Below are 12556 nucleotides of genomic sequence, written 5' to 3'. Positions count from 1 at the left end.
TTTATTCTGAGTTAACTTTCGAGTTAAAGCTTTCAAAGCTCAGTTATACAAAGCTGACGCTTATTAGATATATTCATAGCTTTCAGTCTATATTTCGAGCACTAGCACAAAAACTTACTGTTAACATATTCGATCTTTTGAGATCAGTTGTGCGTAGAAAAACACATCAGTTGTGTACTGATAATATTGTATTGATATTAAGAGTTTCAGTTTGGCAATATTAAGTCCAAATTGAAGTGGGTTATTATAGCTTTCTGTATTAATCAAAGTCTTTTAGTAAAAATCATATCATTGAGATAAAAGGGGTGACGTAGGAGCTTTTGAAGTCTCCGAACATCCATAAATCTTTGTGTTCTTTATTTCTCAGAGTATTCAATCTGTCCTTCAGTTTATTTCTGTACTTTACGTTAACTGATAGACATTGACAACAATATTATTTAATTCAGTTTATCACTAAACTGATTCGCCCCATCGAAAAGATTTGAAAATCATTAAGTGTTTATTCAACCCCCCCTTCTAAACACTTTCACCCGTCCAATCGATCCTAACAGTATAGCTCTTAAATTAAATTAACGGTCACCACCCATACTAAAATAAAATTAATATTAAAACTTCATCATTTAAAATAAATCACCAACATCAAATTAATCTCAAAATCCAAAACAAATATTAATTTAATTTAAAAATATTCTAACAAAATCATAAATTTAATTTGCTTGTCCCACATCCTAATAATTCAAAATTCAGAGTAAATAGTTTAAAAACGTGTGTAATAATATAACTTAAACTACAAGGTCCTCGGGTTTGCAATGTCACTGACCTGAACCCGCTCACTGGTCATCGCCTCCCGTCTCCTCAACTAAATAATCTGCATCGATCAAGTCTAGTGAGTCTAATGACTCAGCATGCATAAACCGTGAATAACGAGTAATACATAATAAAATTCCATGCAATTTAAACTTAGCTTGTACATAAAATATTATAAGCATAAATATGTATAACGTGACTTTCTTGCATAAACAATTTCATAAAAATCATAAAATCATATTTACATACTTGTCATGCATAATCGTAAAAGTAAATAATTTTGCGTAGATTTCTGTTCAATGCAAGTGGCCCATACACATAAATCGTTTGATCAAAATAAACCACAGCACTGGACCGACAGGGATCACCACAGTCCTTGGACTGGATGTCCGCTCCCTAACATATCATAATCCACCGAAGAGGTTGGAGAGGTCCCGGATACGTTCTCTGGCTTCCAAACCCGTAAGATAATTTGGCCACAAGACAAATCGCATAACTCAAAAATAATTATTTTCCACGTGATACATATTTACGAACATTGTGGACTTCGTTGGAACACCCTTGGCTTGCTGCCATAACCTTAAAATTTAAGTAACTAAACTTAGCGCAGAAGCCCAAACATACACATGCGACTCTAGAATTAATTAAAATAGCCTATGACTTACCAAACGACTCGAGACTCGAACCATGCTTAGAAGACATCCTAACTACTGTCCAAGACCCTAACCAGCCCCAAAACATAATAGAACTAACTTAAAACAACCTACGATCCATAGAAAACAAAGATGTCCCAAGGAAACGTGCTACGACCCATATATGCTTCTAACGACTCCATGCTTAAACCGACTCAAACCGAACCCGAAACAGGCCCTGGAATCGACCCTTAGACATAAATAAGACCATGGTTAAGCCCTTTTAACTCAGAACCAGCACCTATGCCCCAAAACATCATAACTGTGACAGCCCTTCATTTGAGGGCCAATTCTGTGGAGCTTTTGAGTTTCTGGTTCCAGCGCTCTACCCATCCATCCAGCCCATGAACCACCACCATAAGACTCATCCTAGGACTCTAAGACATGTCCCAAACCATAGCCAAGAGCCCTGGTCCAGCCGCTGACTGAAACCCTAAGGCCGAACACCTACAGCCCTTCCATGAGACCCACTTATGTGCAGCTTTCACGTTTCTGTTTCCAGCGCTTTCCCTAGCCAACCAGACCCTAAAACACCCTAAATATGATCATACTAGGACCCTTAGAGACTGCCTAGACCATAGCCAAGAGCCCCTTGCCAACCCATGCACTGAACTCGACACCTGAACCACCTACAGCACAACATACATGCATAGAACAACTTCTTCACTCCTATACACCTAGAGCACGGCCAGCCTAGAACCCGACCAAACAAGCCCCTTATTTGCACCCTAGGACTCAGCCATGAACCTAGCCAGCAGCCCCAGCCCGTCCCAGGGAGTCCAGCTGAAGTACACACCATAATTTTTGGAAGAAACATGAGTTCCAAGCTTCAAATTTTTGGAAACGGTTTCGAATTATTTTGAACCCAAGTTTGCATATAACAAATGAATTTTCATGTATGATTTACATCAAAATACATAATATAACTAGATCAAAGCATTAAAGAAGGGTTTAGACATGTCTTTTCGTTTTTAAACACTCGAACCAGTCGAATATCGTTGCGAGGGAAGTCGGTTGGCAATCGGATCGACATTTCGGTTGTTTTTATTACGTAAAAGGGACGTGAGTCTATCTTGCTACGTGTGATGAATGGTTGGTAATGGTTGGATCAAAGAAAAGAAGCCAAAAAATTCGAATTCCCACTGCTAGGAAGTCTCTCGGCTGAAGTGTGTGTTCTAAGGTGTTTTAGTGTGTGAAACTCTGTGTGCGTGAGTTTAAAGTCTAGGAAAAGGTAGGATTCTATTGGAACATTACATAGTTCGCAATCTTGATTTTGATGTTAACAAATCTTGTTATTTTGTTTCTAATGATTTATCGTAGTGCGCAGATACTGGATAAGTTATTATGCCAAAACTGAAGCTATCGAGAAGCAAACTGAAAGCACCAACTGACTGATCAAACTGAATCAATCCAACTGATGTATCAAGAAGAGTTCAACTGATTGATCAGTTGATAAGTAACTCAGCAGAACGCCTTCCGAAGCCCGGCCAGCTGATGAAGAGTTCAACTCATGAAAAAAGTCAACTGACCAGTTCAACTGAATCAATGAAATCAGTTCAGCTGACGAGCCAACTGATTTCACCGCACCAGTTCAACTGACCAGTTCAGAGCATCAGTTAGGAACCAATCAGTTTGCAGAACACGACAAGCTTACTCAATAGAATCCAGCTACGCTCAACAATATAAAAGCAATTGTACTATAAAAAGTACAATAATGGAAGTTGCAGCAGAGCTTAAAGACGAAGCGTCCTTGAATGAATGTCAGAAAAGTCGAGACACATATTTCAAGGAACTGATTCAAACTGCAACGATCACATGTGAGGAGTCTTGGTGTACGGTCATCTTGCTGCTATAAATACAGACCAAGACCATCAACAACAAAAATATAGACAAGAGAGTGTGGAAAAAGAAAGAGCACGCTTATTGCTTATCAGCTTACAAGAAGCAATCAGCCCAGAGGGATCCTCAAGATATATCAGCTTAGTTTAGAAGGTTATTTCCCTCAGTGTTTGAGAACACCTTTCTGGTGCATTCATTGTTCAGTTCTCACACACACCACCACTCAAATACAGTCTTGCACAAAGACAATAAACTTGTGTATGTAGTCTTTGACACACAGACGTTAAAGAAGTGTTGGCTGAAAGGTGATGCCTTCAGTCTAGGCTAGGAGTTCAGTTAGGCAGTAGGGTATGTTCTAAGCTGTTTAGGATTTGTACAAGGTGTTGTACAAATCTAAGTCTTCTAGTAGAACCTACCCGAGGTGGTAGGAGGGGTGACGTAGGAGCAGTTGAAGTCTCCGAACATCCATAAACATATCTTGTGTATTAACTGCTTAACTTTGTTTTTAAACTGATTTGATCAGTTCAGCTGGTGTCAGTTTAGTTCTCACCATAACTGAACTACCAGAATTGATTCCCCGTATTTCAGTTGATCAGTTTACACAAGCTAAAAGCTTTAACTGATCGGTTTTCTTAAGGAAGGTTTACTTCAATTATTTTCCGCTTGGTTTAAAACAAAACTTAATTTAATTCATCGGTGTATACATTCTTATAATACGAGCTATTGCAGCTTATGGAGAATATTGTGTTTGAAGTACCTTCGAAGGTACCAACACACGATCCTTCAGATTCTTCTAATATTTAAATGGATCAATGATTAGGTGTTTTAGATTGATTAAAACTCTAATAAATAATTTAAACAAGCATAAAAAATCTCACTCCTTTAATTTGAAAAGATTAAGTGCCAAATTTACAAAAATTAAATCCCCAATTCAAAAGATTAATGTCTCGTATATTTTTTTAAAAATTGTTAAATAAAATACTTAAAATCTTAATCCAACTTAAATACTAATTAAATAAATTAATTATGGCATAAAAATCATTATAAAATATTTTACCCCAAATTAAAGGATTAAATACTTAATTTTCAAAATTAACATTTTTTAACGCTTAAAATCTTATAAATCATCAAATAAATTAAATTAAATTTTAAAATACTAAAATTCGTAAATCATTTAAAATAATTCATTTTCTTGGCTTAAAATAAAATATAACATTCAATTTTAGCACCTTAGTCATCTCCGATCTCCTTTCCTCAGTCCGACATCGAATATTCGTAAGCAAAGCTAAAACTCGCGAAAATATTTTAAATTACATAAACATGAGTATATAAACATTTAAAAAAATGTAATCATGTATCATGCACCATTTAAATCATTAACTAATTAAATTAAAATTTATAATCATGCATGGGGTTTACATGTACTAGTTTTTGGACACTACAATATGAAAATGTAAAGTGCGTAAGTAAATGACACAAGATTTTATAGATGTTCGGGAAAAAAAAAACTCCTACATCACTCATTCTTCCACTGAGGAAGACTTCCACTAAAAGACTTTAGCTTTACAACGTCTTGTAACAGCTCGCTTCAATTAGGGCTTACCACATTTCTAAACTGAAATTCTTAGTGATTACTTTACAAAGCATGGATATTTAAGGAATCTCGGTTCACCAGACAACAAAAAATTAACAAAGACTCAATGGTCAGCTTTGTAACAGCTTGACTTGGTTGATGTAACGTCTCGAAAATTTGAAGGTACACGTGAACCACATGCATGCAAGTTATCACATTTCTTATGTATTTTAATTAAATTGTTTTAATTGCATGAAGTGATTATGGTAGGCATGTTTACATGTTTAAAATATAGTTTCTACTGGAATGCATAAAAAATTTTGTTTTAAATGTTATTCGAGACGCGATCGAGGAACGGAGACCGGGGACCGTAAAGGGAAAATATTTTTATTAAAAGACTATTTTTAATTATTTAATATATAGTATAATTTAAATGGTATTTTCAAAAAAGATACTTTTTGAGATGTTTTTACACTCCGAGTTGTATTTTAAATCGGCAATAAATTTTTGACGAAAATAGGGATTTTTGGAGGCTTGGCTAATATTTTCGAAAAATTCCCTAAACAAAATATTTTATTTACTACCTAATCGGCCTAATGATTCTATTATACTAGGTTAATGGACCTAAACTTGCACCATGTATTTTATATATTAAACAAGGCCCCAAAACCCTAAACATATAAACCTAAAAATCACGCACACATCACACAAAAAATACTAGAACTCTCCTTTCCCCAAGCACACGACCACGCACACAATATTTGAAGGCAAGTGCATGAAAATTTGAAGGAAAAATTCAGCAAAGCCCCTCTCCGCTAACGTCCCTTGCATCACAAGTTGTTGTCCGTGCGTAATAAATGCAAAGGCACGTCTTAATCTTCCTTCTCTTATATTTCACACCATATTATATGTTTTGATACATGATTGCATGAAAAACATGATACACTTTGTATATTTTCGTTTTTATGGCATAAACATGATAAAACTAAAGTTTTAATCTTTTAAAACTCTTGCTTATGTTTCACAAAGGGGCTGCCATGGTAGGCCTATGGAAATGGATGTTTTTCCACATGTTTAAGGGTTCTTAGGTGTATGTTTAAAGGCTGGATAAGGTAGGGCAAAATATCGAACGAAAATTAGGGTTTTGATAAACTAGGGTTTTCGAATTTTGGGTTCTAGAAGGGAAAGGTTGTGTGCTGCATATGGGACACGTCCAGGGGTCTCAATAGGGTTGTATGATGGTCCTAGAGGGGTTAAATAGGTGCTGGTGCAAGGAGGAGGGCTGTAGGCGTGAGGTTAGGGTCGTGCATGCCATGAGGATCGGGTTTGCGGGCTGTGGGTTCTAGGTCTTTTGAGCTCGAACCATCAGGGTCTCTAGGGTTAAGTCATGGTCCTAGGAAGGGTTCATGGGGTCTGGTCTTGTTTGTTGAGTGCTAGGGCCGAAGGGGTGCATGGAAAGTTAAGCTAGGGTTTCGAGATTAAGGGCAAAATCGTCCAGCAAGAGTCTAGACTTGTTCTATGGTCATAAAAGTTTTTAATTGGGTTGTATATGGTATGATTGTGTTAATAATCTATGGTTCAAGTTTGGTTAAGGTTTGAGTCGATTCGGGTTAAAACCGAGATATACGTCTAAGTTTAAAAACGAATTTTGAAATTAGTCGAGGAGCGTAAGTTTACATCTAAGAAATATGTATAGGTGTATTTTAAGGTATAATGTTAAGTTTGGGTGGATTTGGGTCGTCGTTTTAAGGTCCAAGGGTAAATTGAGAAAGTTGAGGTTTCAGGGGTAAAACAGTCATTTTATACCCAAAAAATGTTAGACGTCATGGCAGTGCCTTGAATGATGTAATGAATGTTAAAATGTTTATTTTAAATTTTTATGGAATTTTATGATGAAATGTTAATGGTAAAAGACGTGTTGCATGTTTGGTTTAAAGGAAAATTGAGATATGATTGGGGATATCGTGAGGGAAAAGGCCCTAGAGAAAGCATGTCTATGGGAGAAGGCTCCAGAGGGAGCCCGGATGCGGGAAAAGACCACAGAGAGAACTCATTTACAGGAGAAGGCCCCAGAGGGAGCCCGATGATCTATTTCCATCGAAATGATATGATGATATGTAAGGCCAAGGCTCAGTTGACGGGTGAGGGTGTTGTTGATGTCCCCTCCGCCTGGTACCATGGTTATACGTAGATGGATCCATCGACCTATGGCTGATACGCAAGTCACAATTAAGGAGCTGAATTCAATAGAAAGGGAAATTTATACGTATATGATGAAAGGAAAGAAAAGTATATGATGAAAGGAAAATGTTTAAAGTTTACGTTCATGAAAAGCTATTTTAGTAAAAGTATTTTTACTGTTGCATGTGAATGAATATTTATCATTGTTAAGGTTTGCTGAGTCAATAGACTCACTATGTGTGATCGATGCAGGTGAGCATGATGTTGTTGATGATGCTTATGCTATATTTTGAAAAATGTTAGTTTTAAGTTTGATTTGACGATTTACGAATTTATGTTTTGAATTGTGTTTTTAGGATTCTCAAATAATTAGTTGGTGAGTTAATTTTAAATGGTGCACCTGAAAACTTTAAGAAAAAAATTCTAATACATTTTAGAGAAAAACGAGTAGTAGACGTTTCAGTTGAGGTAGCACATATTGATCTTTGAAAATATGATATGATCTTATAAGCGTGTGTTTTGGTTGAGCACTCTGAAATGTAGGCGGTTAAATGTGCTCAATTGATCTTAAAATATACCGACTGTAGGACTTTCAATTAAGCGGTTGTGGATACTGTGATTGTTTAGAATTTTGGTAGTCTTCACTTTTAATGGTCTGCATATATATAGGTGAAAAGCTCCAACGGTCGGATTTGTTTTTCAACGGTCAACTATACATTTTCCGACAAGATGGACAATTCCTTTTCCATCGCTTTATGTATCATTAAATTATCTTTAATGTTCTAGCTTTTGCGACTTTAAGTCCATGATTTTCAAAAAGCCTACAGACTGTAGACCAAATAGGTAACTTTCTGCCACTTCGGAGATTGGTATGATATTTTGCACTTTTTCTTGTTTCAGATTTGGTCTAAGCGGCTTGACTTGCAAAATCCTCATTGAAATGCTCAAAATTGTCAGTTTGTAGTGCGGTTAGAATGTGGCGTTATGAACTTTTGCACTTCATTAAATTTTCAGGCCGATCGGTTTCGTTAGATGATCTCTTGTAGCCAGAGTTCTATAAATACAATGGTTTGACTTCTTAACATAATGGCTTGAACTCCTAAACGGCTAGAATGTTTGATTTTTTATCCAACGGTCTGAAGAACTTATTATGTAAGTAAAATAGCGACTGAATCCTAAAACAACTCGATAATGTTTATTTTTTCAATTACCAAAACTTAAGGGTTATAGAAATATTTTAACAAAAACCTTTATATTTAATTTTATATTAATATATTTCCTTTTTATTAAAAAAATGTAAATATTTCTTATCACACTTCAAAATTATAAATGTATTTTAATTTTTTTAAATGTAAATTATAAATATGCTTTTATAAATCATTTAGTAAATAATATATATTAATATATGAATTTTAATACTTGATATGAAAATGAAATAATATAATGATAGATGAGATGCCTAATTTTGGTAATTTGAGTTAAATAAGACGGTGGGATAAAAAAATAACACCAATTAAAAGGGATTAATCTTATTTGATTAATAATAATTCAAAGAGTGAGTTTCATGTGAGACCGTCTCACGGATCTTAATCTGTGAGACGGGTCAACCTTACCGATATTCACAATAAAAAATAATACTCTTAGCATAAAAAGTTATACTTTTTCATGGATGACCCAAATAAGATATCCGTCTCACAAATATGACCCGTAAGATCGTCTCACACAAGTTTTTACCTAATTTAAATAGGCTCATATATTGGATTACACAAAAACTCTTGTGAGACGGTCTCACGGATCAATTTCGTGGGTCAAATATCTTATTTGGATCATCCATGAAAAAATATTATTTTTTATGATAGGAGTAATACTTTTTATTGTGAACATCGGTAGGATTGACTCGTCTCACAAATAAAGATTCGTGAGACCGTCGAGTAGAATGGTAGAATTGATTAAGTAATAAAATGGTAGAATGACGATGCTAACGGGTTGATGGATAATAATGTATGACAAAATAAATATTGGGGCGATTTAAACAAATTTGAATAATAAAAAATTACTACAAATTTTTTACTTTTTAAAAAAGATCTTGACAACATCCCATTATCTTGTTTTAACACTTAATTAAATCTTTTGTTAAAAAATTAACACCACATTTTCACATCTGATTCTACATATTTTAAACCCTAAATATAGGCATCTCAATGTGTTTACCGTTTCTGTATTAATTGCATCAAACTGTATGCAACAAGGGAGTGAAGCTCCATAGACAGTAAAAAAACACACCCACAAGACGAATATAAAACAAGATAATGAAAGCGCCAAATCTTCCGTCTAAATTTATTCTTCTTATAAATAAGTTGACCGTCTAAAATTCGAACAATCAAAAGAAAGCACAAGTAGCTGAATACATCACCAAGTTTGCCAGAATCCGGACACAACACAAACGACAGACAAAATTAGGTCATCACTCCTTACTTGTGCGACCATTCTAGTCCTCCGCAAATCTGCAAATCAAAGGCAACATATATCAAAGTTTAGATAACCCTTTACGCACATCGAACTTTGTTCGACATCCCCTTGTTTTAAATTTAAATTTTCTTTAATGGTCAGAGTAATTGTGGGACTTCAGAAAATGTATGTGAAATTGTGTTGGAATACAGATTGTGAAGGTTAATGAGCTGTATCATGGGTTGGCATTGTGTGATATTTTCTTTGAAAACATGATCTGATATATAACACAATGTATTTTGATTAAAAACTTAAGATAATATATAAATTGGAACCTCAAAAAAAGTGTTGAAATAAGGTTATTGGTTTTCGCACAAGCTAACACAGCTTAATAACATCTTACCCCAACTCGGAGAGTTTCAGGTGAGACTCAGCATAATCTTCAAAGAAGGCGTCCTCATCCTAACAAAATACAATTTACATGTCAGAGACAAAATTGCTGATCGAAAGAAGTGGTAGAGTTTTTGGAAGTTAGAGCCACATACTGCAGCATATTTGTCAACGAGAGGGCGGAAGACAGGGTCGGTAAGAAGTGCCTTGTCTGTTGGCAACTGCAAAAGCCCTTCTTTCTCTCCACTCAGAAGCTCCCTGTTTATAACCAAAAACATAAACCAATAAGTCAACATGCAGACCTATATACTTCAGTCCTTCAGACAAAAAGACAAATCTAAGCATAGTACAAGAAATTGAGAGACAAATAGAATTACTTGAAGTAAGAATTATCAAAGATAAGGGGGTTAGCAGTCCAAGGTCCCTCGAATCCAGAGCGTTCCTTGTGACATCTTCCCTGTTTGAATAAGGAAGCACGCGATTATCAGAATGAGAGAGTTAAAGTATAGCCTAGTAGTATTTATTAATGAAAGAACTGAAGCAAATGCAGACCAGAGTGTGGCCACCAGAGAGCGCAACAATATCTTGATCACTCAGTCCCATTTGTTTGACAAAAACATCCCTCAAATGGTCAGAGCCTGGTGACGCAAACGAAGATAAAATAACAAAGTCAGAAACGTGTACTTAACATGCAAAAAAAATCTTTCAATACAACTGAAAATATTAGCTTAGAGTGTCTTTATTTTCTTTTTACATCCTACATAATTCTATAAAGAGCAATGTTATTGCTCACCCTTTGTAGCATCAGGCAGGCGACCTTCCTTAGGAGCCTCCAACTTGTCCTGCCATTTCAAAAAATTCACAATGTAGTCTGGTAACACAACTTCACAGTTCCAATACACATTATATTCACAATTGTACATGTCTTAGAACAAAAGTAAATAAATAAACAATACAGGTGAAAGGTTTCACTTACAGGCCTTCCTGGGTGGAAGGGAACTTCAGGCCCTCCAGTAATTTCAACAGCAACAACTCCAGCCAACTAGGTATAATGAAGGACATAAAAGATTCCATTATCTATCAACTATTATACAGCATTGGAACTCAACAAAATGCTCAGACAAAGAAAGTACCTGATAGAAATCAGCATAAGAAAGGATGGGGAATTGCTCCTTGATGGGCTCCAACAGCCTAACGGCAATGTCGATACCATTGTTGGCAGTATGTGCCTGCTCAATCTTGAATCTCATTGTTCCAAAAGGACCTCCAGTCTTGCTGCACTGATCATATGTACCAGCAGAGTGCCATCTGCGATGCCAATATACCACATTTCCATCAGCAAAGACAAACTATCACCAGAGTCAAGGGATTACATTTACAATTAATGCTAAACAACAGAAAGCAGAGATACATAATATGTTATTGAGTACCCGCAACAAGTGAAGGGAACTATAACATTGGATACTTGTAAAAATACAAATTAGGGCATGGTTTAGAGCGAAAGCTTATTCGAAAACAAGATTCACGGCACACACAATGAGGGGTAATACAGCTATTCCACGCATCCACGTGTTAAGCATCAATGGTAGTTTCAAAACAAATATGAATAAGATGTGTCACGTGAGTTTGTCCATCAAAACACAGCTTACGAGATAGTACCTACGATTTCCATTGAATTAGTTTACTTATTCGGAAACCAACAACTTTATCTATTCATTTAATTGGAGTATCACAATTGTGATGATAAAATACATCAAAACATATCGAAGGAAAGTATGTCCTACAGCACAGGCACAGATTGACTGAGTATATAACAAGATCCAAACTCAATAATTACCAAATAATCATTTTTCCGTAATAAATGGACTACTAAACAATGAAAATAAGAAAAACAAAAATCAGAAACGTTAAGTAACGTTACCCAAGTCGAAGCATGAGAGGAGCACAATTCTTCTCAGCGATGAATCCCCTAAGCTTCTTCTTTGCTTTCTCAACAGCCTTCAGATACTCCTCACTCACAGTCGGGTAATTCTTCACCATTTTCGCGGCTTCCTGTAATCAAATTCATTAAAATCAACCAAAAAAAATCCGAAACATAAAAAACTAACTTCACCACAAACGAAATCACATAATATTAACAAAAAAATTACTTATAAGAACAGAAGCACCACATACATGAAAATTCTCAACAGCAATCAAAAATCAGAATCGATCTTCAATAAAAGCCAGATCGTGGGATCCGTCAACTCAACTGACCTTAGAATGGAGAGATCCAACGGTCCAGAAAGCAAATGTATGAACCCTAGCTGGAGAGACTGCGAGTGTGGAGAGCACAAGCACAATCAAAGCAAGGGATGTGAAGTGTGGGAGCATTATTTATAGGGGGAATTACAGAAGGTTTGGTAGGTGAATATAGACCGTTAGATTGAGATGATCGTGAGGCGGATATTCGAGGGTAGGTGGCCAAATTATTTTATTGGATGCAAACGAGGACCGCGCGGCCTGTACTTTCCTCTCTCATCGTTACTGTGCGTGAAATGACCAAAACGTCCCTATTTACTTTTATCCAGACTGCTAAATTTTGTATAAATTTTCTGTTACATAAATATATACATTATACGTAAAT

The 12556-nt window shown here is 35.7% G+C and overlaps 1 protein-coding gene across 1 annotated transcript; it reads right to left on the bottom strand.

The window, feature by feature from the left end:
• Nucleotides 1-9402: 9402 nt before the first annotated feature.
• LOC142543138 (L-ascorbate peroxidase, cytosolic-like) lies at nt 9403-12342 on the bottom strand. Its single transcript, XM_075650197.1, has 10 exons — nt 12187-12342; nt 11852-11982; nt 11064-11238; nt 10907-10972; nt 10724-10772; nt 10483-10568; nt 10308-10387; nt 10086-10188; nt 9944-10002; nt 9403-9596 (listed from the first exon to the last, which is right to left on the bottom strand). The coding sequence occupies exons 1-10, from the start codon at nt 12301-12303 to the stop codon at nt 9581-9583; spliced, it is 882 nt and encodes a 293-aa protein (XP_075506312.1). The 5' UTR covers nt 12304-12342; the 3' UTR covers nt 9403-9580.
• Nucleotides 12343-12556: the final 214 nt, after the last annotated feature.

Source organism: Primulina tabacum, chromosome 4, assembly GCF_025594145.1.
Source record: "Primulina tabacum isolate GXHZ01 chromosome 4, ASM2559414v2, whole genome shotgun sequence".
In the NCBI taxonomy this organism is placed as follows: domain Eukaryota; kingdom Viridiplantae; phylum Streptophyta; class Magnoliopsida; order Lamiales; family Gesneriaceae; genus Primulina; species Primulina tabacum.
Note: the sequence above shows the minus strand (reverse complement) of the source record. Positions and strands in the feature narration are given on the sequence as shown.

Excerpts from the sequence above, each read along its gene's own strand:
- LOC142543138 (XM_075650197.1), bottom strand. The coding sequence starts at position 12,303 with ATGCTCCCACACTTCACATCCCTTGCTTTGATTGTGCTTGTGCTCTCC. Across the intron at positions 11,239-11,851 it reads CCTCTCATGCTTCGACTTGG|ATGGCACTCTGCTGGTACAT; the intron begins GTAACGTTACTT and ends TTGGCATCGCAG. Across the intron at positions 10,569-10,723 it reads CCTGCCTGATGCTACAAAGG|GCTCTGACCATTTGAGGGAT; the intron begins GTGAGCAATAAC and ends TTGCGTCACCAG.